Source organism: Chlorocebus sabaeus, chromosome 22 (assembly GCF_047675955.1).
Source record: "Chlorocebus sabaeus isolate Y175 chromosome 22, mChlSab1.0.hap1, whole genome shotgun sequence".
Lineage (NCBI taxonomy): Eukaryota > Metazoa > Chordata > Mammalia > Primates > Cercopithecidae > Chlorocebus > Chlorocebus sabaeus.
This window is the reverse complement of record NC_132925.1, coordinates 89,179,363-89,198,003: the sequence shown is the minus strand read 5'-3', so window position 1 is coordinate 89,198,003 and position 18,641 is coordinate 89,179,363. Positions and strand designations below refer to the sequence as shown.

Below are 18,641 nucleotides of genomic sequence, written 5' to 3'. Positions count from 1 at the left end.
CTCAGGCTGGAGTGCAGTGGTGCAATCTCGGCTCACTGCAGCCTCTGCCTCCTGGGTTCAAGAAATTCTCCTGCCTCAGCCTCCCAAGTAGCTGGGATTACAGGTGTGCACCACCATGCCTGGCTAATTTTTGTATTTTTAGTAGAGATGAGGTTTTACCATGTTGGCTAGGCTGGTCTTGAACTCCTGACCTCAGGTGATCCACCCACCTTGGACTCCCAAAGTGCTGGGATTACAGGTGTGAGCCACTACATCTGGCCAATATTTTATTTTAGTCTTTTTAAAAATTATTATTATTTTTTTTGTAGACAGAGTCTTGCTCTGTTGCCTAGTCTGGAGTGCAGTAGTATAGTCATAGCTCACTATAAACTTGAACTGCTGGCCTCAAGCAATCCTGTCACTTTGGTTTCTCAAAGCGCTGGGATTACAGTGTGAGCCACCATGTCCAGCCTTATTCTAATCTTTTGAATCATTACCACGAAAAGAACAGTAATAGTGTAGGAGTCTTGACTGTAACAACATAATCAATCGTTTTACTAGAATAAAGATGAGGAGAATCAATGTTACAGAATAAATACAGAATGTCTTAGGCATTAGGCAAGTCTTCATTCTCTCACTTAAACCTCAGGTCGGCCGGGCGCGGTGGCTCAAAAAAAAAAAAAAAAAAAAAAAAAACAAAAAAAAACCTTAGGTCACTGAACACCTGGACATGAGTGATAATTATTAAGTTCCATCATTTTGGATATCTGCTGACTTTCAGACATAAAAACCATAGATTTACAGATGTTTTTACTGCTATGAAAGCTTATTTGTTCAGTAGGAGGATAGAACACATTTTATTAGCAGCTTGATTTATGGTTGTTTAATATTTAGACTCTGGTATATGGGCCTCCATTTGTCCTTTTGCCTGGAGCACTGCAAACATCAAGGCCCGTGCTCCAGTGTGCCCACAGGTACTTCTCGCTGCAAGAGAGACCAGAGAAAGAGCTGTCCTGGGGCTCATGTCTCCATGGGCTCATGGTGAAGCGGGAGCTGGAGGGGTGAGGTGGGATCCAGGGGAAGACTCCAAGGAGAAACAAAAATCACCAAGTCTACACATTTCCTTCTTACAAAGATTCCATAAGGAATATCACTTGATAACATTGTCCCCAAAACAGAGGTGGAGGCCCGGTGCAGTAGCTCACATCTGTAATCCTAGTGCTTTGGGAGACTGAGGCAGGAGAATTGCTTGAACCCAGGAGTTCAGACCAGCCTGGGCAACATGGTGAAACTAGATCTGTACAAAAAATTGGTAGTGTGTGGTGGCACACACCTGTAGTCCCAGCTACTTGGGAGACTGAGGTAGGAGGATTGGTTGAGCTCAGGTAGTAGAGGCTGCAGTGAGCCAAGATTGTGCCACTGGACTCCAGCCTGGGCAAGAGGGTGAGACCCTGTCTCAAAACCAAACCAAACCAAACAAAACACCAAAAGCAGAGTGAGAAACTGAGGCTCAGAGTGGGTTCATGACTTGCTCAAGTCACGACGCAGGATACCTAGTTCTAGAACCACGTGCAGCAGGGCACCAGAGTCCTCTGCAAACCTATAGCTCTTTTCACTCAGGTCAGATGGTCCCCAGGTCAGTTTCATCCACAGCAGGTTCTTTCCAGCCACAGCCAGCCTGACCTGGGTGCAGGCACCAAGGCCTCTAAGTGACAGAGAATGCAGCATTCCCGCCCACTGCCAGCTGCCCCAGGTAGCCTTTGAGAACTGGCCGCTGCAAAGTACAAGCACAGCAATGACCTGTGTCCTTGGGTTGCCCCACTGCCCTCCTACAGGGGTGGGAGGACCTCTCTGCCATAGCCCCACCTCACAGCTGCCACCCACCCACTGGGTCCTAGCCCTTCTTAACCCCAGCATCGTCCCTGCCTTCTCTGTGACATTGGGGTGGGTGGGTAGCAAGCTTGGCGCTGTGCTCGGTGAGGGCCAAAGAGTGACCTGAGGGTGGGAGGGGAGAGGCAAGTTCTTGCTGACACCCCTGTCCAGCCTTGGCCAGGGGAGGTTCTCCATTCTGAAGGTAAATGGGTCACGAGTGGTTAAAAGGTTGTCCTAGTGCCTCCCAGCTATGCGACCCTAACCTGCTCATTCAGCACCCTCAGCCAGACTTCCAGTCCGCTGCTCTGACAATGCTGCCCTTGGGATCCTGTGATGGGAACACTCATGGCCATTCCCTTGAAATGTGGCCAGACTTCCACCCAGTCCCAGACAGGTGTCGGTGCCCACCCACTGCAGCCTCTCCTCCGCATTCTCCAGGCCATTCTCCAACAGGCTGGATGCATATCCTGGGTGGCTTGATGCTGAAGCTGGGGCCTAGCTGTGGGACGGGGAACTGTGGGTAAGACAAGGTTGGCCTGGAGTGACTAGAGCCAGAGGCTGCCTGCCCACCAGCAAAGAGGGCTCAGTGAGCAGGGCCTGGCACTGCTGACCCCACCTTGCTTTCCCTCCTACTCTCCCTTGGAACTTCACACCCCCGGCTGCCCACTGGCCTAGGCAGGACACTCCTGTCTAACCTCCTGCTTTCACTGTGGACCCACACCCACATGCTACCTCCACAGGTATACATGCCCTTTTTTTCTCTGCTAACACCTGTTTCTCGTCATCCACTCTGCCAGGCTGGACACTGGGCACTTCAGAGGTCATGCCAGATCCAGCACAGACATGGAGGAGTCTAAGGAGGCACCTGCAGTCAGGGAGGGCTTCCTGGAGGCAGAGACTCAAGCTAAGGGCTCAGCACCCTCTCCCCCCACTTACCCCAGGTCATTGGCTGTCCTCTGAGCCTCACTCCCTGGAAGGGCCAGCAGGTTCCAGGAAGTGTCCCCTCGCCCTGCAGTGCTGGTTCCAAGAACTGCAGCTCTTGGCAGCATTTGCTTAGGATCCTTTCCTAGAATTCAAGGCTTGCTCTGCCCAGACTGCTGGGGTCTCAGAGGGCAGCCAGTGGGGGTAGTGGGGGAAGGGGGTGCCCTGGGACATGTCTCTGCAGGGAGAACATCCCATGGACCAGACACTGGGAGGTGGACCTAGGCTGTCAGCCAGGAGTGGTTGGCCACACTAGGGTGGGAGACAGGAGGTCGGTGAAATGCGGGTGCTTTGACTCCAGTCAACCATGGGGTGCGGGCCCATGAGTTCTCCCTGCACAAAAAGGAGGCTCACTCCCTAGGTCCAGAACTTCCACCAGCTTGCCACATGTCACCCTCCACGCCCCCATCTCTCCTCCCCCCGCTAGCCTGGTACCAGGGTCCCATACAGAATCAGCACAGGTCTTACCCTCAGAATAGGCTCTCATCAGATAACCTCCAGAGGACAGGCCAGGGTGCAGGACAGGCAGGTTCTGAGCAGGGAAAGGGGATGGGATCGTCAGTCTTGGGGCCCTTGGAAGGCCATGACAATTGTGTTATTAATCCTGTTATGGTTTTACCTTGCCTGGTTAGAACTGCGTAAATCACCCCACCTCACACCCCCCAGCAAGTTGGGTCAGGTGAATGGGGGACAGGCCCTGATAAGTGGTCAAGGACAGGCCCCAACTTCCCTCAAGGTCACTGGGCCTTCCCCTGGGGTGTGTCCTCCACCCGCCACCTCTGAGCTGGCACCAGGCCTGCCCAGCCGCCTGGGACCTGCCAGATCACGTTGAGCAACCAGTTCCTGAGAAGCGTTGAAGGCAGTGTGGTTTAAAATTAACTCCCCCGCTTCCCCTCCCGCCTGCGGCCTCCTCTGAGTTCTTGGAAGAGGCGCTCTGCTCTTCCTGGGAAGAGGCCTCCAGCCGCAGCTGCTGCAATTCTGGTGAAAACACCTCACCCAGGCTGGGGGTGGGGGGTGCCCACGTCAGGCCTTCTCTGCCCTCCGCAAGGCCCAGGGATCCTCTGGAAGCTAGCATCCACCCCAGTTACTCACTGAGACTCAGAAGAGAAAGGGGGTGATTGTCAAGGTGCTGGGAGGGGCTGCTTCTGCCCCCAAAGTCCACAGCTCCCAACCAGGCGTCTCTGGGCAGGAGAGAGAGTGAACTGATCCCACAACAGCAAACCCAGGACCCTGGCCTACTCTGAGCCATATATGTCCCGGCAAGATGCAGCAACTTGCCTAGGGCCACCCAGCTTTGGCTGCCCTTATAAGCTCAGCCTGCCCACTAGGTGCCAGGCTGATGGTGCTGATCTGGCAAGGATGCCCGGGAGCATGCCCCTCAGGCACTCACACACCAGGGTTAACAGTGATCTCTGCCAGGGGTCTCTCCTTGTCTCTCACCCACACCCCTCGAACTGCCCTTGGAACACCTCTCCTTCTGGTTAAGCCTCATTTTCTCATGTCTCGTGAGCTCCGTGTCTCTGGGGCTTTGGGGGAAATGTTTCCTGAGAACCTACTCTCCTAGCAGCTCCTCCTCCCACAGCCATCCACTTGAAGGAGCTGAGAAAAACAAAGGCATGTTGGCCAAGTGGAAAGGTCAGCACACGCACATACGCGCGCGTGCGCACATACACACACACACACACACATATGATGTCGCTGACATGAGGCTGGTAGGGGTGGGAGCAGTGAAGTGCTTCCTGGGAGGAGGCTGAGGGTTGGGAGGTACTTTGAAGAACAGAGCTTTGGCCCAATCTGGACTATGAGTGCAACCCCCACCTCAGGTGGAGGAGCCCAGCTCCGGTGACAGGAAGGGCTCCATCTGGCTCATGGGTGCTGGGCGTGGGGAGAGTCCCTGGAGCAGGACTCTGCCCTGAGGAGCATTTGCCGGATACCACCCTCCCATCAAGCATGCCATCAGGGCATCATCGGTGCCAGCACAAGCATCTCACTAGTAGGGTCTGTGTGGGTGAGACAGTCCTGGAGGGCTGCCTGGAGGAGTCATGGCAGTCCTAGGTTCCTGTAGCCCTCAGAGGCCCTGCCTGCTTTAATGAGGCCCGGGTCATGGAAGCAACTGTCTTTCCACTGAGCAGGAAGCTTTGACCACATCACAAAACTCCCCTGCCCTGGGCCTGCTGTGTCTCCTCCTGCTCAGAGCATCAGTTTCCATTCACTCTCCATTCTCCAGCATCGAGGCCCAGCCACTCTCCAACCACTCTGAGGTCTGCATTCTGACCAAAATTAAACCTCCAGGGACCTCCTCTAGCTTGAGTCTCAGATGTGGGAACTCCAGCCTGCTGCCTGAGTGACTCTTGGAGTGACCCCTTGGGTGTTCCACGTGAGCCAGGGAGGGGTAGGGAGGACGCATCCACCATGAGAGGCTGTTGAATTTCTGGCAAAGCTCAAGCCTACTTTATATTAAAACTGGTCTAGCAGGTTGGTGTCAAAGGCTGCCCAGGCTTGCAGAGGGCCTACTTCTCCTGGAGGAAGAGGGCCTTTATGAGAGCCCAGGAAGTCTGGCATGTCCTGTGCACAGACCCTGAGTCTTCCTGCCTTCATAGTCAGGCCTCTAGGCCTTTAGGCACCCGGCCCCTCACCTTCCACTTCACTGTGGGCAACCGTGCAGGATGGGAGGGTCCCCATCTGAGAGTGAGGTGGGCCTAGTCATGGCCCCCAGCCCCACTCAGATGTGTGTTCAGACTTGGCCAGGAGAGATTTGCTCAGTCAGTAGATTAAAAGTCCAGCCTAGGTGTAGGTGCAGGGACCTGGTGAGATGTATACACTGGCACCAATGATACCCCAGTGGCGTGGCTTGAAGGTGGCTGGTATCCAGCAAATACTCCTTGGGGGCAACAAGAAATACCTGGATGGCTTAGTAGCATCTCTGTCCCAAGGTCATTCCAGAGGGAGGCTTGTGAATCCAGGGAGGGACACCACACAGAATCAATCTCCAAACCCATTTCCCACCTGGAGACAGAATCCTCTAGGGCCCAGCCCCTAGACCAACTCTTCTAGAAAACCCTCCTGAATCTCCTCACCCTTCTGCATGCCTTCTGAACCTGTGGGTGCCTAGGCTTTAGCAAGCCAGCCCCTTGGAGGCAGAATAGAGCAGTGGTTACATAAACAAGGTCTGGAATCAGGATGTGAACTCTGGCTCTGCCTCTCACCATCCCTCTCTGAGCCTTCCCTCTCCAGCTGTAGATGAGGACAGCCTCTGCTAGTGGAGCAGGAACCCCATCCAGAGTCACAGAATTGCTGCCCTCACCTCTTCCTGCCCCTGCTCCCACACTCTACCCTTCAGATCCTTCTTTCTGGCCTCCTGCCTCCAAGCCCTCATGAGTACAGATACCTCCCTTAGAAATGAGGTTCAGATCACAGCACTCCCCTGCTAGGCTCTGAAGAGGTGCTTCGCCATCCTCTGCTTCCTTTGCCCTTCCCGCCCCTTCTGGGCAGCCATTCTGGGCTCTAGGTTTCTGCCTCAGGGCCACTGCACTTGTAGTTCCTTTCACCTGGGACATCCCTTCTGCACGTTGTCTGCATGACCAGCTCCTGCTCTTTGCTTGGGTCTCCAGGCTCAGTGCCACCCAAAGTTGCAGAGCTATCCCCAACGCCCTCCCAGCTGTAGGGTGTCCCTGTACCCAAAGTTACTCTCCCTGCACCCCCCTGCTTTTCTGTCTTTATACTCTCAAAGCTTGTCCTGTGCACCCATTTGTTCACTAGTTCACTCTCTGTCTCTCCCACTAGCCCATGAGCCCCATGAGGGTGGGGACCGTGTCTGTCTTGTTCCCTGCTGTCCCCAGGACCTAGATGGAGTCTGGCCCAGTTGGTACCTTTGGAGCAGGTGTGCTGGTGGAGGACTTAATGGTAAAGTGTGACCTTCGTTACTGTTTGTATGTTGTGCGGGGTCCTCGCACCCACCAGAAAGCTCATCCCTTTGTTCCTGGCTAGTGTCAACATGTGTGCCCCTTTTTCTAGGCCAGGACCACCCAGTGGTGATCATGTTGGCCAGCGGATCTTCAGTATCTGTTAGGCTGAATCTCTGATTGGGGTCTGGGCAGGCATCATTCGCTACCCTGGTAGGGAAACAAGAAAAGATGGAACCTGGAACATGTTGGGAGTCAGAAGTAGCTGGCAGCCCCTCCCCAGATAGGAGCTGGGCCCTGGCTTGAGCTGAGGCCAGGGTGAAGAGAACAGGACCTTGGTGGCCAGGCCAGTGGCCAAGAGCTCTCAGTAGGCAGGGAGACCAGGAGATAGAAAACAGCATCCAAGAGCAACTTGCCTGGAAGCCGCCATCCCTGTTCTCCCCATCTCATGTAGTAATCCAGAGGACAAAAGGTCAGTCAGGACCCCCAAGGGTTGGCTCTGCTCTGAGCCCCACTTGCTGAGTGGCCTTGGTCAGCCCCTTCCCCGCTGTGTGCCTCGGTTTCCTCATCTGTGGAGCGTGGGTAATATTTGGACTTGACTCCCACAGTTGTGGTGAGTGCTGTATGAGGTGCAAGCCCTCGGCCCATGCCCAGCACCTGGCAGGCACCTTGAGACTTTTCTCTCTGTGGACAAAGCAGTTTTCTGTGCTTCCTCTCACCACAGCAGCTTTCTGTCCAGGCTGCAGCACCAGGTGAGGAAGAGCTTGACACTGGCCCCTCTGTGTCCACTACCCGTCCACTAGGTGACAAATCTGGGGTGAAGCAGACAGAGGGGTTACCTCAGGTATTCTGGAAGCAATGAAGCAGCTGAAATTCAGACTGAAGGAATGAGGAACTGCAAATACCCCTGGCTGGGTCATGGTGACCTGAAGGAAGTGTGCCATCTGGCCCTACAGACAGCCAAGTGCCCAGGCCGCCGCCAGCAACAGGGAAGGCACGTGGCTGGCCACCTGGGTCTGGGCGCCACATTCAGGAAAGACAGCCCTCCCTCCATCACCCAGCTCTTGCCCACTCTCACCAAACGTCAGGCCTATTCTTTGCCATGACAGACTCCATGTCCCCAGGGTCCTGTGTGAACTCCATTGTTCTTGCTGTCTATCCTCGTCCTCACCCCTCCCTGTCATCAGCCTGTCACTCCTCACCCCTTCTTGCTCTCAACTTGCCAACAAGTGTCTCTTCTACTCTAAGACTTCTAATTGCTTGAGGGCTGAGACGACAGGAAGGTTAGGATTGTTTCCAGAATAAAGGTTAGAAAGCTTTAGAGAAGCTTTCCTGTGGGGCCCTCAAGCAAAGGTGCAGAAAACTTCAGGACATAGGGAGATTGCAACAGATAGTGTTCCAAAGTCAGACTGTCTGGTAAAGGATGGTGTTTTCATTGTAATTGCTCTTCCACACACTTCTGGTGTGCTGAACCCTGAGAGAGAAGAAAGGATGCCCCAATTCCAACCAGTGTGGACCAGAATCCAGACAACCCCGCCCCAGGCCAGACTCCGCCAGCTCACTGGCCCCTACCCTGATTCAGTTGCCCTGCCCCACTGCAGAGCAAGCCCTCCTCAGGTCTCTGTGTCAGGAACACGGGCCTCCCAGTCATGCCTCGGTGCCTTTGCACTCACTGTACCTTCTTCTGGGAGAACCAGCCCTAATCTGACTATTGGCTTCCTCATCTCAAGACACTGACTCCAGGAGTGGTCCACAGCTCTCTCCCCCTGGATATTCTCCACTTGTGATTTGGAGTTGGCATTTCTTGTTTACACATCTCTCAGGGCTGGTGCCCCTCTGCCAACCTCCCCCCAGCCCCCGCCTGGTAGTGGCCAGGACAATCACCCTGCAGGCAGTCTAACTGGCCTTCGTCTCCTAGCTCCCATTTCCCAAGGGGACCCAGGGGAGACGACAGGAGAGGCTGCTCCCTGCCTCTTCCACTCCTCAGTGAGTCCCCAGCCGGGACTGCTCAGCCACATAGGGTTTCCGGGCCTCTCCACTAGCTCAGATATCAAATGGGGGCTAATGATAACAAGATCAAAGGGGATACATTGTGTACACAACTCAAAAGTGGCCCCATTGAAGGCTCCATACATGAAAGGTATCATTTTATTATAGAGGTAATAAAATAAAGAGGTAATAAAGGTATAATGTCATTACAGAAATATCAGTGGAAAAGAAAAGACCACCAAGCTGTTCTTTGTTATAATTATTATTTCATGAAGTCTTATCAGATGTGTATTTCTCTCCTTCTCTCATGTGCAGGCACCCTCCTGGGCAGGAAGCAGACCCAGCAGAACTGCAGCGGCGGCCCTCAAACCAGCACCCCCTCTTCCTGACAGCACAGGCATTTCCCCGGGGCCTGTGCCACAGTGAGACCAGCTCTATGCAGACACAGCTCTGTCCTGTGAGGGGGTGAGACACAGGCTCTGCTGGGGACTAAGGCTCTGGCTGCATTTTCTTATCTATTGTAGTTGTCCATCCTCCCCAAGTATGGCTGGGGGCAGAAGAGAGTGAACACATTCACAGACAGGTGGGTCAGTGCCAGGACATCCAGGATTGCCTTGGTTCCAGCAACATGTCTCAGGGAAGAACCAGAGAAGCCAGGGCAGAGTTAGGGTCTCTGGACTACCAGGGCTCAGGGCATAGAGGTGGGCTTGGTTCACCCCTGACACCAACCCCAAGGAGAATAAATAAATAAATAGTATATAATTGTGCAGTCCCCTAGCCTGGCTTACCCCTCAACAAGGGGTCACTAGTCATGGTTGACCTCAGTTCCTCTGCCTGTCATCCTCCCAGAAATGGAGGCTGGCTGCCGGTAGGAGTCCTACCCGACCCTGGGGATTGAAAAACCAGGTCTGAGAGTGCCCATACAGTTCAGGTGGCCAGGGCAGGCAAGCGAGTGGAGGTTTGGGCCCAGCCCACAGGTGAGACAAGGTCCTGCCTGTCTCCCCATCCTCTGACACATGGTTCAGTGTAATGAAGCCACATGGGGCCTGGGGGCATTTACCTCCAGGTTGTGTGACACCTCCCCTCTCCCATGCTTTGTTCTTGCTGGCTCTTCCTGGGCCAGCTGCCAGAGGTATGCAGGCACCAGGATGCCTGGAGGAGGGACAGTGGGAGCCCAAGTCCAGCTGGGGCTGATGTCCCCTCCAGGGTGCGACTGGGTGAGGCTGGGCAGGGTGCCTGGCCCAGTCAGAGCTGGAAGGGGTACTGTCGGAGGTAGTCGGCCATGCGCCGGGGCAGTGGCAGGCAGTCCACGTCGGTCACCAGACGGTTGATGACAAGGCGGCACAGGTGTTGCAGGCTGCGGGCACTGCTTCTGCGTACAAAGGGCTGCACCAATTTTAGGTGTACAGCAGTGGCTGGTGGAGGAGCAGGCAGTGCTGGATCATTAGACGCATCTTCCTTAGGCATAGGCAGGGCCGGGGTGGGAGCAGGATCGGGGCTGTCGCTTCGGGTGTCAGCAGCGCAGGAGGCCACATAGTGCTGCACAAGGCTGACCACATCCGGAAAGGCCAGGATGCGTGGCCTGGACAAGCAGTTGGAGTCCAGACGGAAGCTGGAGTCAGCATACTCAATGCGCACATTGGTGGGGCCACGAGCAGTTTTCACTGACAGTGTGAACAGGTAGCTGGGGTGGGTGCTGTCACGTACTAGGAACGTGCCCTCTGGCATCTTCTGCAGGTGTTGCCGGGCCTCGCTGGCCGTAATGGAACCCCAATACCAGCCTAGGCAAGTGCAGAGGGGGACAAGGGACATAGTGGAAATTAGCTGGGGGTACCAATCCAGGGTAAATCAAGGCAGTGCCTCTCGCTTCACACTTCCCTGGAGAGGGCTGTGCCTCTCCCATCAGACTCCCCTGGGCAGGGCTATGCATTGCAAATCAGACTCAATGGCAGAACTCAGCTTCTTCTACCAGACCACCCAGGAAAAGGCCTGCCTCCCCCCTCAGACTCACCAGATTCCCGAAGGTAGGAGAAGGTCTTGGCTATGCACAGCAGATCCTCCTCGGGGTCCAGCACCTTTGGCTCACTCTCTATCTGGGCTGGGGTCCCCTCTGCCACCTCCTCCAGGAAGGCCCCAGCAGGCAAGGGCTGCATGACTGTCTCGAGCAGTTCCAGGGACTGGGCCCACAGGGGCCGCTGCCCAGTCCGCTCCACAGCCAGCAAAGGACGAGGTCTAGAAAGCAGTGGATGAGCAGTGAGTGGAGGACCCATGCTTCTCCCATCTCCAGAGACCCCCCTATGCCCCAGACTAGTTGCATGACCTCTGGCTGGCCCATCTCACTATAAGCCTCAGCTTCCCCTCTACCCAGCCATGGGCTCAGTTAGTCCAGTATCTCATTCCCCACTTGTCATCACAAAAGCCCCCTTGTTTCCATGTGGGGAAAGATTTTCCTCTTTTGAAAGATTCTTTTCCACTGCCCTGCACTTACTAAACAGTAATTAATCGCTCTCTATTTTACATCAACCAAAAACACAGATCATTCCCTATAGGCATTTCTAATGTTCTTGCCACACTGATAGGATTCAGTGCAAAGTAGCTTCACGTTTGTGCCCTCCTGGCTGAGGTGGGCTGACTAAGTGGCCCACTGATGAACAGTCCTAGTTGAGCGATAGATCTACGATAGACAGGTAGATTTATCCTACAATAGATCTATGTGGGGTCCTCCAGAGAAGTCCCAGGATTATGGTAGGCTGCCTGAGGTCACATGCTACCTCCCCATGGATAGGAGTGTCTCTCAGAGGGACCTAGGTCCACAATGGCCAGGACATAGAGACTGAAATAATCCCCTACCCATACAAGTCAGCCTATCCTGGCCTCTGCTTCTCCCAGTGGAGGGTGTGGGGTGGACAGTGGCCTCTAAAGGCACTGGCAAGTCTCACCTCCTGTCAGTATGAGCTTCCACCAAATAGCAGGGACCTAGCCCACACTCCAGATCCCACCGTGGCAAGCCAGCCCTATCAGGCTCTATGATCTTGTACAAAGCTTGCTCTTCACTGGGCTTCAGTTTCTCTTTCCCAAAATAAAGGGTCCCACGAACCCATACACTGAGAGGTTCAGTAACACCATATTCTTGGATGGCTGGGGTTGAGGGAACTAAACCGACCAAATTCTGAGTAGGGGGATTTCTCCTAGGGGAAGCCCACCCAGCATGGTGATACTAGGGGCTTCCTCCTTGGGAAAGCAGCAGGGACTGGCTCTACTTCCCCAAGAAGACTGCTGCTCCTCCCTCACTCCTTGCAAAATACATCTCCAAGCCTCAGTTCTGGGTCTAGTCCCTGGCTGGGCCTCAGGACACTGAGATAATGAAACCATGGCCTTGCCCTCAAGGACAACCAGACTGGCTGGGGAAGATGGCACTAAGAGTAATTATAATGCAAAGTCATAAAACTGCAGGTGTTGTGGGGGAGTCAGGGTCTGCTTGCTCCTGAGCTGAGTCTTCCAGGACAAAGAAAGGAGCTGAGGGAAGGGACCTCAGGCAGAGAGGACAGCATGGGCAAACAGCGCCAGTATTGCTTATGAGGCAGGGAGGGGTAGGCAGGAGCCGGTAGCAGGAGCCAGACCTGCCTCCTGTGTAGGTTATAGGTGACCCCCTAGGTTCTAATAAATCATGGCCCTATGACCACTCACAGTGAGAAAGGGCCACACAACTCTGGCACACCACAGACTGCTAAAAACTGTTCCACACCTACCCTGGCTGTACTGTGGGAGCTCGGAAATCCCTCTTGGAGAACTGGAGGCCAAATTTTGAGATGACCTGCCTGCTGGGGCCCAGAGTTACCTTCCCAGGGGCATGGTTGGTGGCTAGACAGTCAGGCTGGAACCTCTGTGGGTGGCCATGTCCAGATAGCTTAGCCGGTCCTCAGACAGATTCCACCTGTGGGTGTGGGCACCTCTGGGGCTGACGTGGTAGCTGGGTGTATGAATAGCTGTGTTGATCACCACAAGCTCCTGGTGAGTGACTGTGTACCTGGGCAGGGGTGTGTCCATGGCTGTGTCATCATGGTGGGGACAGTGGCTGGTGTATTCTAGGTACATGTGTGTGCCTGCTTTGGAGCCCAGCAGTCTGTTAAAAACTTTGTTCCCCGACACCCAACACTGGCCCTGAGCTTATAAGGGGGTGCTTAGCTAGGGTAAAAAGTGAAAGAGCCTATAGGACCCCAGAATGCAGGGGGAGGCTTCTGGGGAGGAAGATAGTGGTGGGGCAGGTGTTCAGGAGTCCCCGAATGCAGACAGGAGGAAGGAACTTGCTGGAGACAGCAAGGGAGAAGTAGTCTTCCCAGCACCTTCATGTCCTCTTCCCTGGCCTCACCTTCCACCCTCCCTCACTTGGCACCAGGCCAGTTGTGATAAGCACAGCCACCCAGTTCTCCCTGAGTGCAGAACACCCATTTATACCTTCTTCTTCTCTCCTTGGAGCTCCCTGAGCTCCTGTCAGATCACCATGGCCAGCATCAGACCCTTTGGTTGAAAGGGTTGCTCCCAAGAGTTGCTGACCATCAGGTGCCAGCCTGAGGAAAGGCAAGGATCTCGGGCTGTCTTCCCAACAAGAGCCTATTTGCTAGCCTAGGGCAGGAGAGGGGACACCAGGACAGAGGGGGCCAGGGGCTGGTCCAAGGTTACTAGCAGGCAGGGCAGCCGGCAGGCTAGTGTAGAGTGCTCTGGGCCCAGAAGAAGATCTGGGATTGTTGGCCACATCTTGGTGGACGCCCTGCCGTTGGCGTCCATCTGCTCCAGTGAGAGCCCAGGCTGAGACCCACCCCGTAAGTTCCTCCTGTAGCCGGCCAGCCCCCGGTTTCCCAATCCACAGTGGGAATTGAGGTGAGTGTGTGGGGGTGGGGAGTAGGAGTGTCACAGCCCCACACAGAGCCTCGCTCCCGAGGTCTGTCCGCGTTCAGTCACCTCTGGCCCGTCAAGCCCTCCCAATGCCCGGCAGCTAGCACATGGCCCCTGTTCTCCCGTGCGCCCCTCTTGGTGGCCGGGCGGGGGCAGAGAGCCGCGCTTACCCCTGAACGCAGAGGACCATGTCCCCGCGGCAGCGGCGACTCCGGAGTAGGGACTCGGCTGGACGGCGGCGGCGGGAGGGAACCAGTGGGCGCGGAGCGCGTGCAGGGTAGGCTCCCGGGGCGCGCGGGCGCAGGGCAGGGACTGAGAGGCAGTGGCGCGGACCGCCTGCGAGGGCAAGGTGGGGCGGGCCGGACGAGCGGGGCGGGGCGAGCTGCTGCCTAATCCTTTGTCTGCCGCGTCCCAGCCCTTCCCGGAAGCGGCGTCTTCCTAGAACCGCAGGCTGAGTGGTGGGGCCCGGGCGGGGTGCGCGGGCGCAGTCGCCGGGTCTGGGGCCCTGGGCAGTGAAAGGAAATACTTTGACAGATTTCCAAGAACTTTCCAGGAAAACGGGGCGGGGCCCTGCGAGCCGACCAATCGCGACGCTGAAGGTGGAGCCGAGCGGTCGGGGAGGGCCAATAGCAGCGCGTGGACCCGGGGCTGACGCTACCCAGCGGGGTAGGACGGAGAGATCAGTAGGGAAAGACCGGGTGGGGAAAGTTAAGGAGGGGCCCGGGCTCAGCAACCCGCGCCCAGATTGCCTCTGGCATTCTGCGTCGTTGGAGAAGGGCCCTCTTATCTCGCCGTGGAACTCCTGGCAGGGCGGGGGGCGGAGTCCCGGCCTCGTCCTCCCTGCTAGCGACTCCTCCTAGGAGGTCTGTCGGCGTGGGCAAACGCCCGGTGTTGGGACGGCCGCTCCTGGACCCTAGGACTCTGTGTGTCGGGTGTCGGATTGGGTGGCATGGGGTGAGGTCTGGAGCGGGACTTAGGGCAGAGTGGGGTGCAGAGGACGGTTCCAGAAATGAGTGGGTCCACTGGGGTCAAGCTGGCGGTCACCACAGCCAGAAAGATCCAGACAAGAACGTTTTCTTTGAGAGTTGAAGGAGAAAGCACATCCCAACTTTTCAAATTCTGGCCGGCCCGGCCAGTCAGGGGAGAAGAGACTACAGATTGAAGGAAGCAAGCAGAGACAGCCCCAGATGGCCCGGACTCTGGGTTGGTGCCGCCCCCCCCCCCCCCAAAAAAAAAATGCTGAGAGAGAGAGAGTCCTGCAGCTCAAAACATTGGGAGATAATCTGGGAGCAGGGTAGTAGAGGTTGGGTCAGGGTGGCAGGGCAGAGTAGTAACACTCACTCTTATCTACAGGGAGTACTTGCTGCATGTGATCCTCTACAACTCGTGTTGCTCCCGTTATGCAGACGGAAGACAGTCCCAGGGAACAAACGCTAGGAAATGGCAGGGTAAGAGCTTGATCCCAGCTCTGAATCAGAAGCCCACACTCCTACCAGGACCCTCTCCACCTGTTTCAGTTCACTGGATTCACTGTGGAGCATCTATGTGGGGTCTGTGTGACTCTCCTCCAAATCCTTGGGCCAGAAGAACTGTGGGATTTGGAGAGGTCGCAGGTCCACTCCCTACTCCCCACCCCTACCCAGTGTGTGCACCAGGGTCCTCAGAAAGGAGGCTAGCTTTGAGATCCTGGGCAGGGATGACAGACCCCTGGCTGTGTTGAAGGGCCTGAACGATAGCATCTAGGGAAGACAGAGCTCAGCTTGCTCTGCCCAGAATGGCAGAAGGCAAGAGACCTGAAAGCAAAACCCTATGAAACTGGGGGAAAAATGGTTTAAGTTTCAGACTTCAGGGCAGTAACTTCTCTGCAGCTTTCCTAAAGGGAAGCCAGGCTTCATCAGTGCAACTCTGCCAGCCCCCTTCTGAGTTGGTCAGAAGCCAGTTTCTTGGAATGGGGGTAGAGGGGATGGATACCTTATAACCCACCTTGAGGGGTGGGATACCTGGATAGCCTGGTATGGGGCCCCTGTGTGGACCACTGACTTGGCAGTAGGAACTGTCCACTGTCTCATTACTATGAAGACAAAAGGACTTTACAGCTGCCAGGCAACAGAGTTACAATTTTGAACTTGGGTCTCTTATGGGGCCAAATCCCAGGCTCTCTACCAAAACTATACTTCTTATCCCTCACCATGACTATTCAACTGAACACTTACTATGTGCCAAGCACTCTCAGCAATTTGCAGCCTCATGTCATTGTCACAACTACCACATATTATCTCCTCTTTACAGGTGTGGAAACTGAGGCATGGAGAGGTTACAATATACCCTAGATCTCCCAACTGGCAAGTAATGGTTGAAGTCAGGAGCCTACACACTTCCTCCTACTTCCTCTGTGGGTGCTGGTGATCTGCCGACTCCTAGACATCCAGCTTTAAGGTCCTCAGTGAAGCTTCTCTGCCCCCAGGCCTGTCAATGTGAGAGCACCATGGGTGTCCCTTTGAAAGCATCTCCTACAGAGGTCAGTGATTATGCGGTCTATGTGTAAACCAAAGGGTCCCAAGGGTTTTGGCCTTCCAACTAGTTTTGTGCGTGCGTGACTATGACAGCACTGCGCACCTCACCTGCATGCTGGGAATAGTGATGTGCCCCTGTTCTGCCCCAAGTGCCTGCCTCAGGCATTGTGGGTCCCTCTGGCCAACTTAGTACTTAATTCTCCTGCCCTGGCTGCTCCCTAGAAGCCCTGGCTCTGATTGCTGGGCCCACACTGCCACCTAGCGGTGCCACCTCTCATGCCCTCACTAGCCAAATCTCCATGGATTCCTCCCTTCTAGGATACCTTCCCCTGCACTCCAGGGATTGACCTTACTGCAAGATTCCCCTGCCCCTCCCTACCCAGAACAATCACAAGATGAGTCACAAGAATACACAGCAGTGCCTTCCCCAAAGTCTCCCTCATTTGTCCTCTATCCTTTCATCATGTGCAGCCTCCCCTCTCCAGGAAGGACATAATGTGTGTGTGTGTGTGTGTGTGTGTAGGATTTAGCCACCTTCACTTTAAGCTATTCCAAAGTCTCTGTCCCCTTGGACACACAGCTATATGAAGGGCTATGTGGCAGAGTCTGCCACCATGAACCCACTCCTGACCAGGCCTAGCCATCCCACATGCCAAATCCTCCCATCATAGTGGAGGGGATGTGGCAGGTGGTTGCTGGAACATGAGCACTAAGGGAAAACCACATATTCTGACTTTCCTGGGCTAAGTGAGTAGTTGCAAGTCATCTCTCTGATGGACCCATGTGGGGAATGCGTGTGCCTATGGAAGCGTGGACACTGGTTATAGGGACTGGGAGGGGAGAAGCAGCACCTTTGCTTACTTTTCATACTTCTGTATAATTTGAATTAATGACAATGAGCAAGTTTTACTTATGCAATTTAAAATTTTAATAAAAAGAGACAAGCTTAAAAATACAATTATAAAATTTTTAGAGCAATTATACTCTAACTCCATTTTAAAGAAACGAGACATCTTCACATAACATTCAGTGAGATGCCTTTGGCTGAGGCAAGGAGCCAGCCTCCACCCTCAGCTGCCTAGCCTTCTACTCATCCAGAATGACATCTTGCTCAGCCTCAGGTTCACCAGGCTCAAACTAGTTGCCTTTACAGAGCAGAGCCTTCTTCGGTGCCCCCAGCAGTAGAAGCTTCCAGATCATAGGGCTTTCTAAGAGGCTCTGAGATCTTGAATCAGATTCTTAGGTTGGGCTCAGGGACATCAGTCCTGGGTCCAGCTGGGCATAAATGCGTGTGTGTGTACACATGTGCATGTGTATCTGTGTGCATGTGTGTTATATGAATGTGTATTTACACATGTATATTATATGCATGTGTATGCACATGTGTAAAGGTGTGACTGCATATGTACATGTGTGAGAGTATGTTTGTACATGTGGCTGTGCGAGGAGCCAGAAAGGACTAGGAGAGGAGGCCATGGTTTGAGGATAAGAGCCTAGCCCTGAGGTTGTGCTTTGGAGTTGGAATGGGGGCTCTGTCATGACAGCTGCTGACCTCAGACAGGTCACCTAACCTCTCTGGGCTTTTCTGTCCTGTGTGTCTGTAGTGTGGGGCGGGAGGGATAGTGTGACCTCCTCCAGTCTCTGTAAGGTCAGGGGGTTCCAGGGAGAGCACCTACCCAGCATCTGGTCTACAAGAAGTGTTCACTATGGCCAGCTGAGGCTATTGTCTGGAGCCTCCTGCTTCACTGAATACTGCTAGCCTGAAGGTCGCCTGAAAGAAATAGGGGCAGAGCCCCCAAACCCGTCTCCACTCAACATCTGCACACAGTGGGTACCCACGAATAAGTTGTAGCATCCTTTCAGTCACTCATTCACTCATTCATTCACAGGACGAGCATCTTTCCAAGAGCTACTTCTCTGATGAGGCTGGACATGCAGCCCAGGGGTCCGTGAGTGTGTGTGTGTTAACCAGTGGGGCTGAGGGGTAGGCGCTCACTAGGCCTAAATTCCGACGCCAGGAGTAGGATGGCTGGGAGATGCCTCTGAGTGGGACGGAGGTCCTGGTACCTGCAGTCCTGTAGATGGCCTGTAGATGACAGCAGAGGCCCACGCAGAGCCCCTGCCCCGAGCCGCAACCTTCCCAGTCCCAAGTGAACCAGCTCGCTCAGGTCCCTCAGCTTCCGGATTGGGGGAGTGATGTGCTGTGCGCGAGTAGCTCAGATCTGTCCCAGGAGACAGCCACAGCCACCCTCCCTATGGCTCTAGACAAGTTGTTTTCTCCCCAGGGGCCCCAGTTTCCTCATCTGTGAAATGAGAGCTGTTTAACAGCCGGTATTGGGAAAACTGGCTCAAAATACGTAATGTGGTCTAAGATGGGCTTAACAGAGACTTAAATGTGCAAGGCAAAACTAGAAAGCTAATGGAGAATATCTGTCACTCGGATGCGGGGCAGAGACTTTTTAAACACGACGCCAAAAGCCCAAACCATAAGGTGAAAGGTTGGCGGATCTGA

General features: G+C 54.6%; 2 protein-coding genes across 7 annotated transcripts in view; one reads left to right on the top strand and one right to left on the bottom strand.

Moving 5' to 3' along the window:
• The window catches only part of HEMK1 (HemK methyltransferase 1, mitochondrial release factors N(5)-glutamine), a 38,486-nt gene extending 29,294 nt beyond the window's left edge, over positions 1–9,192 (top strand). For all 5 annotated transcript variants that reach the window (XM_073010136.1, XM_007984367.3, XM_073010131.1 and 2 more), the window contains one exon: positions 9,039–9,192. In XM_073010136.1, the coding sequence (XP_072866237.1) occupies positions 9,039–9,192 (154 nt within the window). The remainder of the gene's footprint in view (positions 1–9,038) is intronic.
• On the bottom strand, positions 8,865–14,134 carry CISH (cytokine inducible SH2 containing protein). Of its 2 annotated transcripts, none has more exons than XM_007984360.3 (3): positions 13,787–14,134; positions 10,735–10,955; positions 8,865–10,504 (listed from the first exon to the last, which is right to left on the bottom strand). In XM_007984360.3, the coding sequence occupies exons 1-3, from the start codon at positions 13,804–13,806 to the stop codon at positions 9,969–9,971; spliced, it is 777 nt and encodes a 258-aa protein (XP_007982551.1). In that variant the 5' UTR covers positions 13,807–14,134; the 3' UTR covers positions 8,865–9,968. The 2 variants fall into 2 exon arrangements, with proteins under 2 accessions (XP_007982551.1, XP_007982553.1); XM_007984362.3 differs by lacking the exon at positions 13,787–14,134 and adding an exon at positions 12,751–13,780.
• Positions 14,135–18,641: the final 4,507 nt, after the last annotated feature.

Coding starts and splice junctions, on each gene's coding strand:
- CISH (XM_007984362.3), bottom strand. CDS start 12,818: ATGTACCTAGAATACACCAGCCACTGTCCCCACCATGATGACACAGCC. Junction 10,956..12,750: donor ATGGACACACCCCTGCCCAG/GTACACAGTCAC, acceptor ACTGCTTTCTAG/ACCTCGTCCTTTGCTGGCTG. Junction 10,505..10,734: donor CTCCTACCTTCGGGAATCTG/GTGAGTCTGAGG, acceptor GCACTTGCCTAG/GCTGGTATTGGGGTTCCATT.